This window comes from Manacus candei, unplaced genomic scaffold, assembly GCF_025592945.1.
Source record: "Manacus candei isolate 608988 ecotype Guabito, Panama unplaced genomic scaffold, ASM2559294v1 h1tg000084l, whole genome shotgun sequence".
NCBI classification, from domain to species: domain Eukaryota; kingdom Metazoa; phylum Chordata; class Aves; order Passeriformes; family Pipridae; genus Manacus; species Manacus candei.
The window spans coordinates 2,000,508-2,020,920 of record NW_026138132.1 but is presented as its reverse complement, the minus strand read 5'-3'; the positions used below and the strand labels follow the sequence as shown (position 1 = coordinate 2,020,920).

The window sequence follows — 20,413 nt, the reverse complement described above, 5'->3', positions numbered from 1 at the left end:
GCCCCTCTGCCTTGCACCACGCCGGGACTGCTGTGCAATTCCCCAGCGTGCAGCCCCGGCTTTGCGGGGTGTTTGGGACGTGTTGCCCCTCGTGTCGTGCCAGGATTCGTCCTTCAGAACTCCTGGGGCGTGTTTCCCTTGTGTTGTGCCAGGATTCATCCCTCGGGACTCTGGGGAAGGTGCTGCAGGGTGTGCAGGACTCGCTGCCCTGCAGCCCCCTCTGGTTCTCCCTTTGATGATGTGCCTTAAGGGCCCCCCATCGCTGGTGGAAGGGATGCTCCAGCTCCCACAAGCTTTCTGGGGTGCCACTGTGGGGTTTTGGGGGGAGAGAAAAGAGACCTCAGTGCAAAGCTTCCTTCTCCAGTGACTGCTTCACACTGCACGGCAGGACAGGGCTCGCTTTAGGGTCTGATCCCACTTGGCTCCGTCCTGGTGAGAGCCCAGACAGGCTCTTTGCAGGGTTTGGGGCTAATTTCGGGTGCCACGTGGCCGTGGGTAAAGCCTGAACCCCGATTCCCACCACCCTCCCCACCGGCACACGGTGAGAACAGTGTGAACAGTCCAGACCTGGTCAAAATCCTCCCTGGCGGGGTAAAACCCAAGGGTGTCGAAATTTGGGAGCGCTGTAAATCTAATGGGTTTGTAAAATCTTTAAGCCTCCGTCTGCAACTCGCAGGTAAACCTTTAATTCCCTGACAATGCCGAGCTAACTCCCAGCTAAATCCTTAATTCCCGCGCGCCGTAGCCCTGTGGATTCGTCCTGTCTGCAACCCAGGTCTGCAGCTTCCACGCTCTCTGGATGTGGTCTGGGTGCTCCCCGTGGAAAAATTCCCCTAAATATCCATGCACCAGGTTCTGGTGCTTCTGCTCTGCCGATCGAAACCTTTGGAACGCTTTTGCACCTCTTAAAAATAGGAATAACGTTGGATCCTGCATCCCTGAAGTGCCCTGTGCAGGGAAGGAGACACCAAGTCGGGGGGTCCCAGCTCTCCCTTCCCCTAAAACATGTTGGGTGTGACGTGTTGGGATGATCCCATTGCCTGTTCCGGCATCACCAGTACCTGCTGACAGACTTTCCCCCCTGATCCAGCCGGATCTGATCCCCGGGTGACAGAGGGAGCAGCTGCAGGGCCCCATCCTGCACGGAGCAGGGGGAGCCCGACGGGTTTGGGAGCTCGTCAGCACAACGGTGACAGCTGCAGGGATTGGGATTGCTCCACGCGGGTCCCATTCGCTGGGAGAACATTTCCCAACCCGGTGGAACCTGTAGGGACGACCACCCTTTCTTAGGCAATTTTCCTGACTCAAGATCCCACCCCGAGCCAGAGGGAGAGGGATCTCTGCTGCCTCTTACAACACAGCTCCATCCAAACTGGTTTTCCCATTAATCCCTCTTCCAGAGGGGTTTTTTTTTTCCCCTCCTTTTTTTTTTTGTTTTTTTTTTTGGGGTGACCAGGGGTGCTGTTGGATTTTCAGGAGGGTGTTTGGTGCTGCATTGGCATGGATTGGCTTTCTTCAGGTGGGGGGGCTGAGCCCACCCACGGCACCCAGCACAGGTTAGCCAAAATTGTGTCTTTTATTGGAAAGATTTTCCCGAGGCAGGAGGGAAGGGAATGACTCCTCTGGGAACTGGATGAGTGAGACACAGGGAGGGACTGTCCAGCAGTGCCAAGGGAATCTCAGCCCTTTTTATTTATTTTTTTTTAATATTAACGGCCCAAATATTGAACTGGAGCAAATCCAGAGGGTGGCACAATGTTCATCCCCCTTGGATTTACAGCCAATTTCCAGGGGGTGAACATTTTTATAGGAGAGTGAGAAGTTGCTAATTTATTCCAGTGCTCAGCAAATCACAGAATCATGGAATATCCTGAGCTGGAAGGGACCCACAGGGATCAAGTCCAACTCCTTGGTGACAATCCCAGTGGGCTAAAACCCCTCCAACAACATATCCCAAATACCTATGGAAGCATCTGCAGCGTCCAACATATATTATAAATTAATTATAAATTAATTCTTGGCTCCTGGGGACGAGCTGGTGCCTCCTCCCGCGTGTCCCGCGGCGGGTCCTGGCAGATAAAGGGTTACTCGGCCCCATCTGCTCGACTCCCCATTTCACAAGGGCGGGTTTGGAGTTTTTACTACAAGTTTCAGACAATGAAGGTGTGTCTGCGCTCCGAGCCCGCTTTGCCCGTTGTGTAGGCGTCGGGTTCAGCGCCGTCTTGTCAACACTTGAATATGTTGAGCATCACTCACGGGGCATTCTGTAAGAAACCTATTAAGTTAATTACCGAGGCTGTGTGTGTGTGTGTGTGTGTGTGTGTGAGTGTGTGTGTGTTTCTCCTGTAAAAATTGGGCTTTTTTTTTCCTTGCAAGACACTCGTGATGCAAGCCCCGGCCTCTCGGGGTGATGACATCTCGTCTGCTGCTGTAACTGAGACGGGGCTCGAGCTGCCCGAGAGGCTGTGGGATGGTGAGGGGGTGGGACCCTCTCTCAACCTGCCTGGGGATCGCCCACCTAAATATAGGGACCTGCTGCAGCACCCCTGGTAACAGCTGGGGAGGAATTAGGGTGCAAATCCTAAATCTGTGGGGTTTGAATTCAAACTGCTGTAGGGGCAGCTCGAGCATCCCCAGGGGTGTTTGCTTATGTCATTTCTGCTCTAGCCAAATTCCCGGGATAACACAGTTTCACGGATTCATGGAGTGGTTTGGGTTGGAAGGGACCTTAAAGCTCCTCTTGTTCCACACCCCCCTGCCATGGTTGTTCCACTAGACCGGGTTGTTCCAAGCCCTTTCAACACTTGCAGGGATGGGGCAGCCACAGCTCCTCTGGGAGACCCCTTGGTTTGGGAAGAGGGCTGGGAGGAGACCTCTTGCTCTTTGTATTTGCACTGCCACCCACAAGCGGCCCAAAATGATCAGGGCTGAAGGGGGAAGTGTATTTTGGGGAGGCTGAGGGTGCAAGTATGGTTTGTGCAGGGAGATGGCACAGAAATAGTCTCTGGCAGCACCGATGGGCATCTCTGAGGGGACAGCCCCCTGCTTCTCCTCTGCCCCCTTCCTGCAAGGCTCTCCAATGCTTTTCTATCCCCTTGGAGAAGGAGCTGTGGGTCTGAGTCCCGTCCTGGAGCAGGGCAGGGCCGCTGGAGCGAGGATGGAACCCCGTGAGCAGCAGCACGTGTCCGTGCTGCCCCAGCCCTGCCATCCCGGGACCACCTCACCCTTCACACACACACACCCACCCTCCACCCACCCCCAAAATATGTAAAAAATGAGTTTTCCCTCTCTGGAGCCCAAGCCAGGGTAGGGAAGCAGGGCGAGCGTTGGCTCCTGGCTCCCAAGGTGGTGTTTTTTTTTTTTTTGGGCATTGCACAAACAGCCCCCGGCGCTTGCACGCGCCCCAGGTAGGGCGGCTCAGCCCCCTCCCTGCTCCCCCCGCCCAGAGCATCCCACGGGAGCCCGGATCCGGTGGACTTTTATGGAAGAAAGGGAAGTCCATGGCACTGCAGGAGCAGCTTTGGCAGGCGTGCAGCTGCAGCAGCTGTTAACCCCTAATCCTCGGGATAGGAGCTCTGCCTGCACCTCTCGTGCCTGCACCTCTCCTGCCTGCTGGGGTGCAGGGTTTGTTTTTTTTTTGGGGGGGGGGTGTTCTACCAGGAGCCTGGAGGACCATGGGATGCTCAGCAGCAAAAAAAACAACTCCATGAAGAAGGTGCATTTGGCTCTTTCTCACCACCCAAATCAATGCAAAAGCGCTCCCGAGCATCCCAAAGCTCCCCCATCCTTCCAGGACTCCCCCTCCCCTTAAAAAAAAACCCCAAACACAACAACCCACAAGTAGGAGGGAAGTGTGAGGAAAACTGGGGACGCTCCAGAGAAGGATGTTTCCGGCTGGAGTTTCTCCCGTCCCAAGGGCAGCTCTGGACTCTCCCTCTGAGTGCTGCCAAATCCTGATCCTGCCGTCAGGAAGCGGCGTGGGGAGGGGGAGGGTGGGGAAGGGGAGGACAGAGAGGCCGCCCGGATGCTCTGGTGGGGCCCAAAATACATCACGTTCCCCTCCCGGCCAGGTCCGGAGGAGGGGAGGTGTGGGGGGGGGTTGTGGTGTCGTCATCAGAGGCGATGGGGAGACTTTTTGGCCGGCGGAAGGGAAAAACCCAAAAATAATAATAAAAAAAGAAAAAGGGAAGGAATAAGTCGGCCCCCTGCCCACCTCCCCGTGCTGCCGCCCCAGCGCTCCCATCAGATTAGCGGAGCCCAAATAGCCTGGTTGGCCCAGAGCGGGAGCAGGGCTGGCACGCGCGGGCTTTGATCCGCCCCCGCGCCCGGGGAAGGTGCCCGGGACCGGGATCAGACACCCCGGGGAGGAGGAATTTGCAGGGGAGGGTTGGCGGCGTGTGCGCAAACCCACGGACACCCGGCGGCCCCGGGGTGCCCCCCTGCGCCCCCAAAGCTGGGCTTGCCAGGGTGGGACTGGGCACAAATCTGGGGGTGGGCATGGCATCCGACCCCAAATCCCACTGGCAGCTTTGGATGGTCATCCCTGGGGATCGTCCCAAAAAATCACCCACAGCGCAGCCAGAAGGTCCAAGGAGGGGGTTCTTTCGCCCTGGTGGGATCCCACCTGCAGCTCCAGGGTCTCCAACAGCACAGGGATGTGGAGCTGCTGGAGCAGGTCCAGAGGAGGCCACAGAGGTGCTCCAAGACTGGAGCCCCTCTGCTCTGGAGCCAGGCTGGGAGAGCTGGAGGGGTTCACCTGGAGGAGAGAAGGATCCAGAGAGACCTGAGAGCCCCTTCCAGGGCCTAAAGGGGCTCCAGGAGAGCTGGAGAGGGACTTGGGATGAGAGATGGAATGACAGGACAAGGGAGAATGCCTTCCCACTGCCAGAGTGAGGGTTAGATGGGATATTGGGAAGGAATTGTTGGCTGTGAGGGTGGGGAGGCCCTGGCACAGGTTGCCCAGAGAAGCTGTGGCTGCCCCATCCCTGGAAATGTCCAAGGCCAGGTTGGAGCAACCTGGGCTAGTGGAAGGTGTCCCTGCCCATGGCAGGAGGTGGAACTGGATGAGCCTTAAGGTCCCTTCCCACCCAAAGCATTCCATGATTCCAGCCTGGCTGTGCCTCGTGGTGGTTCACGTGTGTGAGGTTCAGCCCCACGTGCCCCACGGACGTGGGTATCACTGGGTGCTTCAACCTGGGTGGTGGCAGCACTGGGAATGTGCTGGCACTTTCCAACCCCCAAAGGAGACGTATCCCTGTCCCCAGGGGTGACTCAGCCAGCAGAGTCTCCCCACGGACACATCCCAGGGGAGGCTCCCAGTGCAGGCTCCGCTCTCGCCTGCACAGAATCGGGCTACGGGCCTTTAAATGACTGAATTAGGCAAAATTTGGTGTTTCTCCAAGAATCCTCCGGAAATCTGCTGCTGGAAAAGCAAGCTCATCTTAAAGCTACACGCGTGCAGAGCAGACAAGTTTTCCACTCTCGAGAAATGGGGCTGGAAAAGACCTTTCCAGTCCTACCCAGCCCTTTTTCTGGCCAGTTCGAGCTCGTTCCTTGTGGTGGGATCTCAGGGGCTTTGTGGAAAGCTCTCACAGGGCACCTTTCTGGAGAGGTTTTGCAGGGTTTTGCAGGTGCCCCATGAGAACTCGGGGTGATGGGGGCACCAAGGGAGCCCGGATCCATGGGGGGAGTGGGAGAAGATGTTGGTGGAATTCCCGGGAAGGACCAGGCTGGTGGCAAGGCCCAGGGCAGCAAACACAGGTGTGGTCCAGCAGCTGCTGGGAAAATGGGTGTTGCAAGTGGTGTTGGGGCGATGCCACCCTGTCACAGAGAGAGAAACCAGGCAAAAAATGCCCTTCTCCTTCTGCCTCTTGAGCCTGAGCCATCCTCAGGCCTTCCTCCTCCTCCTCCTCCTCGCCCAGCAATTCATCCACCCACCCTCACTTCCCACCCCAGCAGTGCAGCATCCACCATCCTGCGGGCACCAAGGGGGCAGAGGATGCTCTGGGGGGGTCCTGGCTGGCTCCTGAGCAGGACAAAGCCCACCCCAGCCCTGGCCCTGCCAGGCCAGCACCGGGCCAGTGGGTCAGGGTGACTCACCCGGCAGCGGCTCCGCCGTGAGCTCGCCCACAATTGCAACACCGTGGGGATGTCAAACCCAGCCAGGCAGAGCCCGGCATCCACACGGCTTCCTAACACGCCCCTGGGGTTGCTACCAACATCCCTGTTGTTCTTAGCAATCCCATCCATCATTTATCATCCCAGAGGCCCAAGGGCTGGGAGACAGGGCGTGACCGCGCGGGACGCGATTGCAGCGTGCCCCAAAAAGGGTCTTTGGGGTGCAGCCACCCCCCCTTCCCAGTGCTGCTGGTGCTGCTCCAGCTTCCCAGGATCTCGGGACAGCAATCAGAGCACGCACAGCCCTTTCCATCATTTTATTCCACCACCATTTTATTCCACCATCGTTTTATTCCACCATCATTTTATTCAACTTTCTCGCTTAAACAAACTCCCAGTGCCGGGGATCCAGGGAGAGGAGGAGCAGGAAAACTCCTCTGTGAAGTTTTTTTTGGCAAAGCAACCAACCTGGACTTCCAAATCCACCCCTTAAACCCACTCTTGGAACATCCTGGCCCCATGCACACCTCAGGGATGGAGCTCAGCATCCCACATCCCATCCCCTCCATCGGCCTCTATAATCCCACAGGTGTTTTAAAATCTAAAAAAAAAAAAAAAACCAACAAGAAAAACAACACCCCCCACCTTTTTTTCAACACGAGTGTTTTGTCTGAGGTTTCAAAACCATCCAAGTGTCATCACAGCCTCCACCCCGCTGGCTTGGACCCCTCACCTACATCCTGAAGGAAAGGCGCAGAGAGGCACAGAGCCCGTGCCAGCAACGCCTAAGCCAGGCAGGTATCTGTGTCTCACTGGAAATCCACCCAGCAGAGCCTCCCTCTTCTGAAACGGGATATTCTGGCGCTGGGAATGCCATCCCTGGGCTGCCAGGAGGGAGGCAGGAGCCCCGGGAAGGTCCCAGATCCGGGACGGTTCGGGTTCTGAAGGGCAGCGTTTTTGTCTCTAGATTAAAAAAAACCCTCTCAAAGAGCCACAGGCTGAGGTGATTTATGTTTATTTGGCTCAGTTAATGACCCGTGGCACGTCCTTCCCTGCGGCATTAGGGTGGATCAGACAGGCAGCATTTAAATTGCAGCCGTGCCCCGATATTTATTTTTTAATATATTTTTATGGTCGCCTTCCCCCAGTCATAGTGAGGCAGAAAAAAAAAAAAAAGCCAGGCCGTGCCAAGAGGCTGCAAGAGCTCCCTGATAATCCTAAAATCTGGGATAAATCACTGGAGTTCAGACCCTGGGAAGCTGGGAGGTTTTTTCAGAGCTGTGTTGGAGCTGTGACGACCCGATGTGTGACATCCCGATGTGTGACATCCCATCGTGTCCACCTGGTCCTGCTCCAACCTGAGCCTCCAACAGGGTCCCAGGGGTGACAACAGGACCCCTCGTGTCCTTGGGGACCCCCACAGTGAGTTTTCCCAGGAGTTCTGATGAATATTTTGGCACGTGGATGTGCGTTGCTTCAGTGCATATTTATGCAGCACCATCTCTTTGGTCAGTGCCTGCTGGGATGGGCTGTCCTGGCACGATTCTGGTGTTAAAAACACCCAATTTTGGCGCATTTCAGTCCCCAAACAGGTGGATCCATGACCTGTGAGATTCTGATCCACCCTGGTTTAGCTTTACTGAGGTTCTGGATCAGCCCTAGAGAGAAGTTCCCTGCAGAAGGAAAAGCACCTTTTCCACTCTTTTTCTGCCTGGGTGCAGCTTAGATGGGGTTTATCAAACTTTCAGGCACAGGCTGAGAGCAAACAAGTCAAATATCACCTGTAGTGGTGAAATTCCATTCATATAAATGTTAATAAATTAAAATAACAGCTTTGGGCTGTGGGTAGGGGGGATTGGCTGCCAGGGATGAGGGCATTCCATGTATCCCACCCTGTGTTGCTTGATAGGTCCCCTCCTTGGGGACCTTGGGGCTGGACTGTGCATTGCTGGAGCCTGGGAGAGGAGGAGCAGGAGGCTCTGGAGAATGGATTAACCTCCTGTTGTGGACATGCATGGAAAGCAGAGTGTCTGGGCTACGAGGATCCCGGTGGGAAGTTTGGCTGGAGACGTGGGGTACCCGTGTTTTGGAGCAGGGAAATGCTGGGAATCATTTCTGCCCCAGGCCTGGGATGGCCTGGGCCTTGTCTCCAGCTGTGCCTGGGGAACGAAACCAGCTCCAAGCACAAGCCCAGGGCCCTGAGTCATCCCAGGATCCGGGAACTGGGGCTGCGGGGAAGCACCGGAGCAGGAGGCTGAGGATGAGGTTTGGGGTTGGGAAAGCTGGGCTGGTTCCAGCAGGAAGGGGAGGTTTCCCTGGATTTGGGGTGTGATGGGATCCAATCTCCATTGGGGTCTTGTCCCACCATCACCTGTGTTAAGTCATTCCTTGCCCTGGGAATTTGCTGTTCAAACACTTTTTGGGGTAATGCAGCAGCCAGCAGAGACCCTTCCCCACCATGCCCTTCCTCTCCCAGCCGGAGGTGACATTCCCACCTCGCTGGGCTTTTCTTCCATGAGCTCCTCGTGCCTTTCTCTGTATTTTTCTCTTCCTCCTAAATCCTTTCCCGGTGGTGAGAACACGATCCAGTGGCATAGCAAGGTTGGCATAACGGGATGTGACACTTATCATAAAAAGAGGGATTTGCAGGGTGGGGGCTGACAGGCTCCTTGGGGCACAAAACCCCGGCTTGATGGTGATGGGAACAGCAAGAGTGGGCTGGAGCCGTGCCAGGAGGGAGAGGGTCAGCGTGGCGTGGGCGAGCAGGAGTGGGTTGGGAGCATCCCATGCCCCAAATCCGGCACCGGGCTCGGTGTGGAACCCAGCTGACATGCAAACGGGCAGCTGGGCTGGGAAATGCCAGAGCCTGGGAGTGCTGGGAGCTGCCCAGGCCCTGCCCTGCTCTCTCATGGCCTCCCTGCATGCCGGGATAATTGGAGGGAGAGTTTCTCTTGGAGCGGGTGTTTTCTCACATGCTCTTTGTTGGAAAGCAGGACGAGCCTGAATGTTCCTGGGAGCTGGGGTAGGAGCGGTGCTCACCGCTGCTGCTGGCTTTGGTGGAGAGGAGGAAACCCCAAAATGTTCACCTTACTCTGCAAGGACACGGTGGAACAGATCCATATCCACCTGCAATTAGCATCCTGTTCCTCTTTATTCCCTGTTCCAGCCTCCGCTCCGCTGGCGGGAGGCTGGATTGCCATCCCGGCAGCTCTGCCCTTCCCGGGATGCTCCCCTGCGCTCCCGAGAGCCAGTTCCTACATCCTGACCTCATTATAAAGATCACAGAGAGAGAGGAGAACAAATCTGGGCTCCCGGCTGCGCCGGCTTTGAAGCCGCTTGCCCCCGTCGAGCCGTGAGAGGCAGCGCAGGAGGAGCCCTGGTTGTTTGGGGATTAACTTCCCCGCTCGGATAATTGTCGGTTAATCGTTTCAGCGCGATGCCGGGGCCGGCACCTCGGCTGCTTCCCCGCGGGATGCATCCCCCACCCCCGGCTGTGCCCCCCTTCCCCCCGCGGTGTCCCCGATGTCCCCGGGGCCGGGTTGGGACGCGCTCCCGGCGAGGTGGCAGCAGCCCAGCCCCGCTCTGCTGCACTTCCCTGGGTCCCATCCGTCATCTGTTTGTCCTGGTGCCCTGCCAGCGATTGTGCCGATTCCCACACCCACTTTCCATAACCCTCCGTCCTCGCCCGGGCGAATCGCTGGCGAGCTCTCGCCACCCATCCCTTTCCCCTCCTCTCTCCGATGGGATCAGACACGTTCTGGAGAGGGGGAAGAGAGGAAAGAGGGGGAAAAGGACAACAACAAAACCAAAAAAAGATCAAGAGGAAAACAAAATGTGACTCACTGCCTTTAATTTATTTGTATTTATTTATTTACTCCCCCCACCCTACGCTGCAGGAGGCAACGCCGAGTGCTGGCCGTGATCTTCCAGGGAGCCTTGGCTGGTTGTCTGAGGCATCAGGAATGGGGGGGGGAGAATAATTTTCTCCACTCTTTTGGCCAAGGAAAAGATCACAGAGAGGAGCTGCTGGCACAGAAACTGCGTGGCACAGATTTTTAGGGCTGCCCAGGTCTCTGCGTGAGCATCCCGTGCCCCGCCAGCTCTCGACACCACACGGCACAGACCGGAGGGTGGAAATATCTAATTCCACCTCCTACACTGTGTCCTCGGCAGGGGAAAGAGAGAAAGAGGAGATAAAAGGCTGGGAAGCTCAAATGGTGTCATTAGGAACTATTAATGCTCTCATAAAAGGGCATTAATAAACCCGGCAGCTCATCAGCGTCCATTAGCTCCGCTCGTGGCAGGGATCTTTGGGAGCTGCCGGAGTGTGATGCTCCCCTCGCCCTCATCCCGGTGTCGGCCTGCAGGGGGGTCATTCCTCCTGAAAACCATTCCCTCCACAGAAAAAAAAACAGGGAGGGAAAGTTCGCAGGAGCAAGCAGGGCTTCACACCTTCAGTCCTTCGGTGCCCAGAGCTTGCTCCGTGCTCCCGGGGTAGATGTTTACTATGAAAGAAAAAAAAAAAAAAGGCAGGGTTTGGAGTGCTCATCCCTACTTTCTCCCTCCCGCCCTCTTCCTGTTCTCGCCTCTTAAAAGGAGATTTATCCTTTGACTCTCCCATCCCCGGGGCAAGCCAGAACCCACAGCATCTCGGGGCGAGCAGGCAACCCACATGAGCAGGCGGCAAAACAGGGAGGAGGCCCCGGCCTCTCCCGATAAGCCCATGGCAAAGCCAGGAATAGCAGCGAGGTCCCCACACGGGGAGCATTCCAGGCAGGAACAGAAAAACCCTCAGTCCCTGCCTTTGAAGAGCGGGGCCTGGCAGCCGGCCCGGCCTCGTGGAGAGCCAGGGATACACCGGGAGCTTCCTGTGCCAGGCCGGGCTGGGCACAGCTGGGGGGAAGCAGGCACAGCTGGAGGGGCTGGGCAGAGCAGATGTGCACATCTGGATGGAGGCAGCACTGAGCATCATCTGGGCAGGCCCCTGTGGGTGGGCTGGTAATGCACAGCTGGAGGGGTGCTGTGCACAGCTGGGTGGGTGCTGTGCACATCTGGGTGGAGCAGGACGCTCAGACATCTGGGCAAGGAAAGAGCAGCCAGCACAGCCCCCACGGCCTCGTGTGTCCCTTCCAGCACCCCTGGGTGCTTCTCCCCCCCACACACAGCCATCCCTCTGCCTTCCCCTCCCCTGGTGATCCAAGGCATTCCAACCTGCCCAAAGTCTTAGTCATCACCACCTCTCTGTCATCGGGATATTTTCGGCTCCGGGGCTGCCAAGGTGGCGTTGGGGAGCCCATATCCAAGGATCTGAGCGGGCCCTTGGCTTCCCTGTGACCTTTGGGCAGCTGGCAGGAGGCTGCCACCAGCCATGACTCAGTGCAGGGCAGGTTTCTTTGTAGGGAAAGGGAAGCTTTGATCCCGAGGAGCCGGGGCACCGACCATGTTCCCCGCGTGCACTTTTTGCCGGCGGTTTTATCTGATGCATCTCCTTGGTTTTTTTTTTTTCGGGGTATAACAACTCCCAGGGCAGGTTAGGACGGAGGAGCCCTGGCAGCAGAGTGTGCGTGGGCAGGACTGGAATAACGGGTGCCGTAGGAGAGGATTTACGAGCGCTGGGGAGGGAGGTTGGGGCTGGCTGGGAACGGCGCAGCAGGTCAGGGGTGAGGTGGGTTGTGCAGGGCCAGGAGCTCCCGTTACTGCCCCTTTGCCATCAACCCCCATCCCACTGGGTGTCCCAGCAGAGCCTCGCTCCTCCAGGGGAGCATCCCAGGGTGGGGATGGAGAGCTGAGCCTGCAGGAGTTTCGGTTGAGGGCAAAGCCCCCAGGATGGGGCAGAGCTTTGCCACGGGAATGCTGGTGCAAATCACCTCAGCCAGCCCCTTCCCACCCCTCTGGAACACGGGTGTGTCGAGCAGCACCAAGGCTTCTAAGTGGGATATTGTGGCTTTCCCAGTGTGCCACAGCCTGGATCACTGCCCTGGATCACCAGATCACTGATGGGCTCTGTTGTGGGTGACAGCACCACCTGCATGCCAGGGCATTGCGGGTCCTAAATCCCAAACAGCCAAAGAAAACCCCTGCTGTGCCCCTTCACACCCACCCCAGCCCAGCATCCGTCCTGGAGAAGTTGTTCCCTATTGATCTTTACAAGGAAAACGCACAAAATGTTGGAAAAGGAATCCCTGGGGAGCAGTGGGTGCAGCGGGGGGGGCAGGAGGGGTCCATCCCCCCGAGGTTCCCGGTAGCATCTCATCCTCCTCTCCTTGTCCTTGCAGGGTGCGGATCTGAGGAATGGGAAGGTCAAAGGGCATGTGCTGTCAGGTGAGTGCAGACCCCAAATGAGGTCCCACCAGCTGGGATGAGGTGGTGGCACACCAGGACAGGAGGGAGGGACATGGAGGAGGGACACAAGGGGCTCCTCAGGGCACAGCTGGTCACTGTCTGAAACAGGAGCCACTTTTTCTCTTCTTTTTATTTTTCTAGAGGCAAAAGTGGTTAAAAAAACCTCCCCAGTGGTTGGAATGGCTCCAAACCAGTGCAAAAAGAGGGGGGAAGGGGAGGGGAGGGATCCAATCCTAAAGAAAAACCCGAGATAAAAGCGGGTGAATCCCGACGACTCCTGTGATGTTGCACGAACAAAGACTCCCAGTTCCAAAGGGGCCAGACATGGCTTGGGGAGTTCACACCCCCAGGGGGGAGCAGGGACGGGGTCTGGGGGCTTCCCTGGAGCCCTGCAGGAGCTCTGGCCTCTTGTCCCTTGGTGTCACATCCCCCTGTCCCTGACGGACAGCGAGGGGTGGCTGCACTGTGCATCCAGGGGCTCTCCCCATGGGTGCCCCTCTGGCATGGACCACCAGCCCTCAGCAGCTGGAGATGATGCCTTGAGCCAGCTGCAGGCCCCACATCTGGCCAGCTGTGTGCTTCTCTCTCCCACTCAGGCTGTGTGGACCCCAAACCCCCACGGGGCAGCCAGGAGGGCAAGGGGAGCTGGCCATATCCTAGTGGGGTGCTGGGGATCCCCTACCCAGGGGAGGCTGCCCCCAGCATGGGGAGGGGGCTCAGTGGGGTGGTGCAGGGGGGGAATGGGGGTTGGAGAAGAGGTTGGGGCACCTGGCACAGAGACAAGGAGCACCCCAGGGCTCCAGAGTTGAAAGAAGAGGAGGAAAAGGAAGAGGAGAGAGAGGCAGCTGGCGAGGCAGGAGGTTTTGGGGCAGGTTATTTCAGGAGAGGCAAAACAGGATGTGGCCCCTGGGCACTCAGGGAGGAGATGAGGGGGCGGGTTTGGGTGGGCACAGGGGCTGCTCTTACCTGTGAAGCACCTGAGCTTCTACTGACACGTGGCAAGGGACCAGGGTGCAGGACATTGTGTGGGAGAGCAATCCCAGGCTGGAGGGGGGCGGGGAGTGCCTGGTTATGTTGGGAAGCAGGTCCCACTGGGCGCAGGGGGATGCTCAGCCCTTACCTTTTGCACCCCCAGGGTACGTCCGGCCCTCGCCCCCTCCCCACAGCGGGTACCACCGCTACCAGTTCCGCCTGTACGAGCAGCCAGCGCACAAGCACATCGCCCTGAGCCCCGAGGAGGACGCCTCGCTGGGTAAGGATCCACTGGGACCTTGATCCCAGTCCCCAGGGGCTCTCCCAGGGGTATGGATAGTGCCACGCGTTCAGCCACACCAGAAGTGCCAGGCTGGGGATGCTCGCCTGGCACAGAGGGGCTTGGGATGCTTCCACGGGACATGGATGGGGTGTTAAATCCTTGCAGGGCTGCAGGAACCCTTTGGAAAATGTCTGGTGATGGGCTGGGTAGCGGGATCGGAAGCAGGGAGAGATGTGGGCTGTGCAATCCAGCACATCCCCCCCTCCTTCCCGAGCTGGAGCTGCGGGCGTTGCATCACCCCCACCTGGGATAAGGATCAGCCGTGGGGAGGGTTTAGCAAGGGATTGCTCAAACGGGGCTGACACAACGCCCCGCCAACTCCCAGCTCCTCAATTCCCAGCTCCCCTCTGCTGCCTCCTCCCAAAATCCTGCCCGGGTGGGGATGGAGGCAGCAGCTGAGACCCCTCGGAGCACCATCCCTGCTGCTCCCCCCTGGGGCACGGGATAACCCGCAGGACCCCCGGGATGGGGGTTCCTTCCCTCCTCTCGGGAGCACTGCACTCTGCGGCTGGCGGGGCCTCAGCAAGGGAAATTTCAGAACTTTCCCAGCCGGGACCACACGAGCACAGCCCGGCAGGCAGGTCAGGGCAGTGTGTCACTGCCTGACTCACCCCCTGCCTGTTAACCCTCACAGCACATCCCGGGGGGAGCCAGCTCCGGGGGGCTCAGTGTCCCTGGAAGAGCCCCCGACGCCCCTCGGAGCAGGAGCAGGGTGTGATGGAGCAGGAGCAGGGTGTGATGGAGCAGGAGCAGGGTGTGATGGAGCAGGAGCAGGGTGTGATGGAGCAGGAGCAGGGTGTGATGGAGCAGGAGCAGGGTGTGATGGATCAGGAGCAGGGCGTGATGCTCCTGCAAAGCTCTCTGCGGGTTCTCTCTGCCCTTCGCTTTGTTTTCTGGCTCATTAGCCCGGCCTGTTAATGACACCATTGATGTCACCTCCCCTCGCTCCTCCCCGGTGGTCAGAGGAGGGGGCTCCCTCCCTGCTGTCCCCACATCCCCCTCGCAGCATCCCAGGGACGGGAAAGGACACTGACACACCCACCGAGGAGCTTTTTCCAGATAAATCCTCTTATTAGCAGGACATGTGGCTCCAACCCCCAAAATTCCAAATGCCCAAAGAGTTCAGCCACCCTGTGGAAAACCCCCCACATCCCCCTGTTCCCGAGGAGGTGTGGGGTGGCTGGGCAGTTCCTATCCTGGGCCTGTCTCCATCCCATGCCTGAGTTTTCCAACTCTTCCCGAGCTTCCTGGGAAAGATCCAGCGGATGTTCTGATCATCCCTTGTCAGGCAACTGTGGGGGTCTGGCAGGGGCTGCTGTTTCAGGAGTGGGTTGAAGGTTATTTTTAACTGTTTTGCTGCTGCATCACATCCTTGCCCTGTCCAGTGGGTGCTGCTGGACTGAACCACTGGCAGCCCATCGTTTTTATTCCCAGGGAATGAGCCCTAAAAACAGCCCAAAGGATGAGTTCTTGGTGTCTCAAGGGTTTTAAAGAAATCCATCCCCGAGGCAGTGGGATGAACACCAGTGGATCCATCCAGCCCTGCGTGGCTGAGCCCTGTGGTGTGAAGGCAGAGCACAGGGGAGAGGAACAAATGCCTTTGGCAGTTTGTAGGAACAAGGAGGAGGTGACCCCAATCCCAATGGATCATGGATAAGAAACCAGCCGGCTCCTCCATGGCTTTGCCTTGCTCCTCTCCTGTACAAACCAGGCAGGTTCTCCTGGTGATGCTGCTGCAGGCAGTTTGCAGCAGAACTTCCCATCTTATTTGGCCTTAAACCAGCCCCTTCTTTTTTGCTTTTATTTTGTTCCACACCTGGTGGCAGCGACATCTCCCTCTCGCCAAGGGTGAGGGCAACCCTGGGCAGGGAGATGTCCTGAGCGGAGCTCCTGGTGGTGCAGGGAGGGGTGTTGGACCCTCCCAACCTGCAGATGCATCCCTGTGCCGGGCATCCATCCCTCTGGCAGCTCGTCCCCTGGCAGAGCTGAGCCCTCCAGAGCATTTCTCACACGGCTCAGCTCCCAGAAAAACTCCCTCCTGGCCCGGGGTGTTTTTTGGAGGCCGAGGCAGGAAAGGTCCCGGGCCAAGCGTGGCCGAGGCGGGGGAGGTGACATGTGCCAGGCGGGATGGCAGGAGCTCGGCCGGAGCCTCCAGAAGAGGGCACTAAACCAGGACCTGCCCGCATCGCCTGTCCCTGCTCCTGGAATAGATCCCTGGGAATTTAAAAGGCGAGGGGCGATGGAGAGCGTGGAAAATAAATCCGTGCTTCTCCTCCCCACTGCCCGGCTATGCCACGCCAGCAGCTCACAGGGAGCCAGGACAGTTCCAGGGCGGCTCTGGTGCCCACCCTGCCGTGGGGATGGCCCTGCTGGGGTGGCACCGGTGGGCACAAGTCGGGTGCTGTGCCCAAGGGCAGCCAGGCAGGCAGTGGCGGAGCTGGAAGGGCTGCAGCACCCGCTCACATCCCTCCTGTGATGGGGAAATCGGTTGTTTACGGCTGAGGAGTTTCTCCAGGGTGGCTCTTGAGCAAAAAACTTGTTTCATCAGGAAAAAGAAAACCACCCTGATCCTTCTCTCCGTGAGGGTTTCTGATCGACGCCGGCACCAGCCGGCTCTGAGTGACCTCGGGCAAATAACTCTCTCAGAGCCTCAGTTTCTCTGCTGGAGTCTGATTCACTCCACTTTTTTGGCCACTGAACTGTCCCCAAGCACCAGCTCTGTCCCCGCTGGGGATGTTTGGGGTGTCCCTGCCGCTGTTCCTCCCGCTCTCCCCACTTCCCTCCCAGCCAGGGGTGTCACAGGCCGCGGTTGTATTTTTGGGGAGATGCAAGATAAGAGTTTGTGGTGTGTGAAATGTCAGAGCCACCCGTGGCATCCCCGGGGCGGTGGCACTGCCGTGAGCTCTCGATCTGGTGGCAGGAGCCACGCTGAGCCACGGGAAAACCCCTCGACCTGGGAAATTCGGGCACCCCCGGCAGAGCCTGGCTGCGGTGTGGGGGAATTAAAATCCCTTCACTGCTTTCACCGAGGGGCAGCTTTAATTAGCACAAAACCTGGAGGCTTAATTGCATCTGCTGGTACCCAAGTACCTCCCTCTGCTCCCACCCTGTCTTGGTGCTGGATGCCCACCAGCTCTGGTGAGCACGGAGAGATGCTCCGGCATCCCCAAACCTCCTCCTGCACTGGAAAGATATTTTAGGACTGGGAATAGACTTTATCCTCATGGAAATTTTCCCTCAGGGAAGCAAAGAGCCCCCTTTGGGGACCAGGCACTGGGATGAGCCCCACCAGCCACTCTCCCCGTGGCTCCATCCCTTCTCCAGCCCCGGCTCGGGATCGGGGCTGCGGCATTGACTCATGAGCCGACCTTGTGCGCCTCCAATCCCATCCACCCAGCTGGAAAATCGGGTTGGACTGGGCCCCAGCGGGGAGGGAAAGGCTGTGGCCGGGATGGGAGGCAGTGAAGGGCTGCGGGGGGAGCTCCCAGTCCCGGCCCGAGCCCCGGGGTGTCACTTAATGGTGACCAGAGCGGCCGCTGGCCTCCCGCCCACCTCCGCCGGGGCATCATCAATCTCGGCAGAGAAGCATCAGGGCTCCCATCAGGAGAACATTCCCGCTGATGAGGCTGATAAATTACAGCCGGGGGAGGAGGAGACAGGAGTTTGGGGGTGGGGGGGAGCAGGGGGCTGTGAAAGCTGCGGGGTCAGAGGGATCCCGAGCTCCCCAAGCCCCGAGGGTGCCTCGTGCCTCAGTTTCCCCAGCTGGCGCTCCGGGATCAGGCGGCCAGGCACGTGTGGGTGTCAGCGGGCACTCCTCTTCCTCAGATAAGGGCAGAGTGTGATGATATAATTCTTGGGAAACGAGCTTGAAAACGGACCAAGCCGCGGATGAAACGCCCTATTGTTGTGGCAGGGAGAGGGGACAGTGGCACAGCGACCTCGGCTCCCTGGCTGCCACCACCCCCTATCCCGCTCTCTTCCCAGCTCCATGATCCCGGTGACTCACAGTCCCCGGCCCTGGGAGCCAGCTGGTGTGATTTGGGATGCCTGGCACAGGGATGTCACCCCGGTGGTCACGCCAGGACGGGGCACCCGCTTCGGGGATGCACCCAAAGGGGTTGGATGTGGAGTGTGGGGGCATCCAGACCCCCAGACCCAGTACCCTCCCGGTGCATCATCCCCTTTGCTGCCCCGGGGCTTTCCCTACCCCGGAGGGCTGGGCACAGCCGGTGCCATGGCAGGTAGGAAAGTAGGTCAGGAAAAACCCCGGCCCCACGCGCGGGGCGAGAGCCGGGGCCGGCGCCTGCAGCCCCGCGGCGGCTCTGCCTCCTCCGGCTCCTTTCATCCCGCGCCTCTCCCGGGGCTCCCCGAGCATCAGTGACAGCTCCAGCCCCCCCGGGGAGTCGGGGGGTGCCGCGTCTCGCTCCCACCCTGGTCCCGGGGGGCACGGGCTGCTCTCCCCCGGGGTTTTCCAAGCGCTTTGAAAGCCGCCGGATGAAAGGCACCCGGCAAAGGCTGCGGGCACAGCGGGAGCGTCCCCCCCAGAGACCCCTTTCCCTGGTGCCACACTCGCTGGGACCCCTGGCGCTGAGAGGGGGGGGGATTGAGACCCCAAAGTGAGCAGCTTCCCCTCCTGCCAGGGGTGGAATCTGGGGATGGAGGTGTTTGTGGCTGCGTGTCCCGGCTGGGGGTGACACCGGTGTGGGACGTCAGGACTGTCCTTGCTCTCGGCTTGGTTTGGGCCCTCCGAGGGTGGCAGTGATGATGTGGGGACTCCAGCAGCAGCCTGATGCATTCCAGCACCTCTCCCAGCTGGAGTGTGGGATGCAGGATCTGTCCTGAGCATCCTGTGACCTCCTTCCTGGGCACTGGAGCATCCCAGCCACGGCTTGCTGCAGCTCCAGGAGGTTGCAGAGTGCAGTGCCATCCCCAGGAGCATTTCCAGAGCTTCTTGGAGCTCAGAACCCGAGATGGGGAGCAGGTGGGAGCTCCACCAGCACCCTGAGCCACCACCACCCCCCCCCCATGCAGGTGATGAAGCAGCTCAGGTTGTGCTCAGCACTTTTGCAAGAGCAAAGAGGACGCTTTGCTCCAGTTGGGGCTGAGATGTGACGGCAGATAAAGGGCTGCCAGGCTGTGGTGTGACATTAAAGAGCAGCCAGGAAGAGGAGAGGACAGCTTGCAGATAAACAATGGGCCCCTTTCCCCACCCTGTGACACCGAGGCAGTGTCCCATCCAGTGTCCCACAAGGAGGGGCAGTGGTGACAGTGTGAGCTGTTTGAGTCCCTGGGAAAGCCCCTCTGGTGGGGAGCAGGATGCTCTGGCAGCCACCAGCCAGACCCACGCTGGGTGTCAAACCCTGGCAGGGTGCAGGGGGATTTCTGTACCCCACGGGGTGCAAGGGAATCCCTCCTGCCCCAGAGAGGGTTTCCCTGACACCTCCATGGGAAACACCACAGCTGGATCCAGCCATGGGCTGCCCCCAGAGCTCCAACAGCCTCAGGTCTGGGCAGAGAAGGAGGGTCAGGGATGAAGAACCTGCAGTTTGTGGAGCAGCAGATCAGTGTGTGTGTGCAAGGGGGACAGGGTATCTCCTGCATCATCCCCACGTGCTCTCGGGGGATTTCCAGCCCAGCCACCCCTGGGATGGGCTTGTGGGAAACCACAGAAAGGTCTGCTCCAAAGGCCAAGGAGGCAGGAGAGGAACCAGCCCCATGTGCCCCCCGGGCTCCCTGCTGTCCCTGGTGCCTCCCGGGGTGCAGGATGTGGGGTGGGCAGAGCAGCGGCCACACAGGGTGTTAAACCCCAGCCTGGAGCTGGCCCTGGAACATCCCCGTCCTCCAGCCCCGCTCACCCCCTTTCCCTCTCTCCCCAGGTTCCTGGGACCTGAAGGACTTCGTGGAAGATTTTGGGCTGGGTCACCCTGTGGTCAAGACCCAGTTCCTCACCAAATACTACGAGGATTAGCTCCGGTCAGCGCGTCCTTCCCCTGCACATCCTCACCCCACAGAGCCACCTCTGCCCAGAGCCGAGGGGACCCCAAGACCCACCAAGGATGCACCCACCCTGCTCCCCACCCAGACCCACAGCACCAACCCCATCCCCTCCACTCCCAAACCCGAGTTCTCTCTCCCACCCTGAGCGGTGTCCCAGCTCACCCTGGCTATCCCAGGAAGGATGGCATCACCTCTTCTCCTCCCCTCATCCCGTTTTCCAGACCTTACCCCCAGCATGTCCCGCCTGCACTTTGGGGACCTTGAGTTTGAGTGCTTGCAGTTTCCTGAATAAAATATGGATGGAGCACACGGGGGAGTCACGGGCTCCTTGCTGGCAGCAAAAACTGGACAGATCGGGTTGTTCTGGTGTCTGCACCCACTGCCAGGGATGAGACCCCCTGTGGGTGATGGGGGCAGGGGGCTGCCATCAAAACCCTCATGTAGGTGATCCCAGGCATTCCCAGCATCACCCAGGAGTGGGAGTGGGATGGTGGTGCCCAGCCAGGGGCCCGGCAGCAGCACCACACAGTGTGGGAACCGGGCACTGTCCCGGCCTGACTCCGTCTCTGCCCTGCCTTTGCCCTCAGCCCGCTCCTCTTGGAAAGCAAAACCCAAATTAAAGGCATAAATCAGCAGAGCTCT

At 58.9% G+C, this 20,413-nt stretch overlaps 1 protein-coding gene across 3 annotated transcripts in view; it reads left to right on the top strand.

Annotated features, from left to right (window-relative positions):
• The window catches only part of PEBP4 (phosphatidylethanolamine binding protein 4), a 78,539-nt gene extending 58,459 nt beyond the window's left edge, over window positions 1-20,080 (top strand). For all 3 annotated transcript variants that reach the window (XM_051811945.1, XM_051811946.1, XM_051811944.1), the window contains exons 5-7: window positions 12,393-12,438; window positions 13,595-13,711; window positions 19,651-20,080. In XM_051811945.1, the coding sequence (XP_051667905.1) occupies window positions 12,393-12,438; window positions 13,595-13,711; window positions 19,651-19,742 (255 nt within the window). In that variant the 3' untranslated portion in view covers window positions 19,743-20,080. The remainder of the gene's footprint in view (window positions 1-12,392; window positions 12,439-13,594; window positions 13,712-19,650) is intronic.
• The last annotated feature ends 333 nt before the right edge of the window (window positions 20,081-20,413 follow it).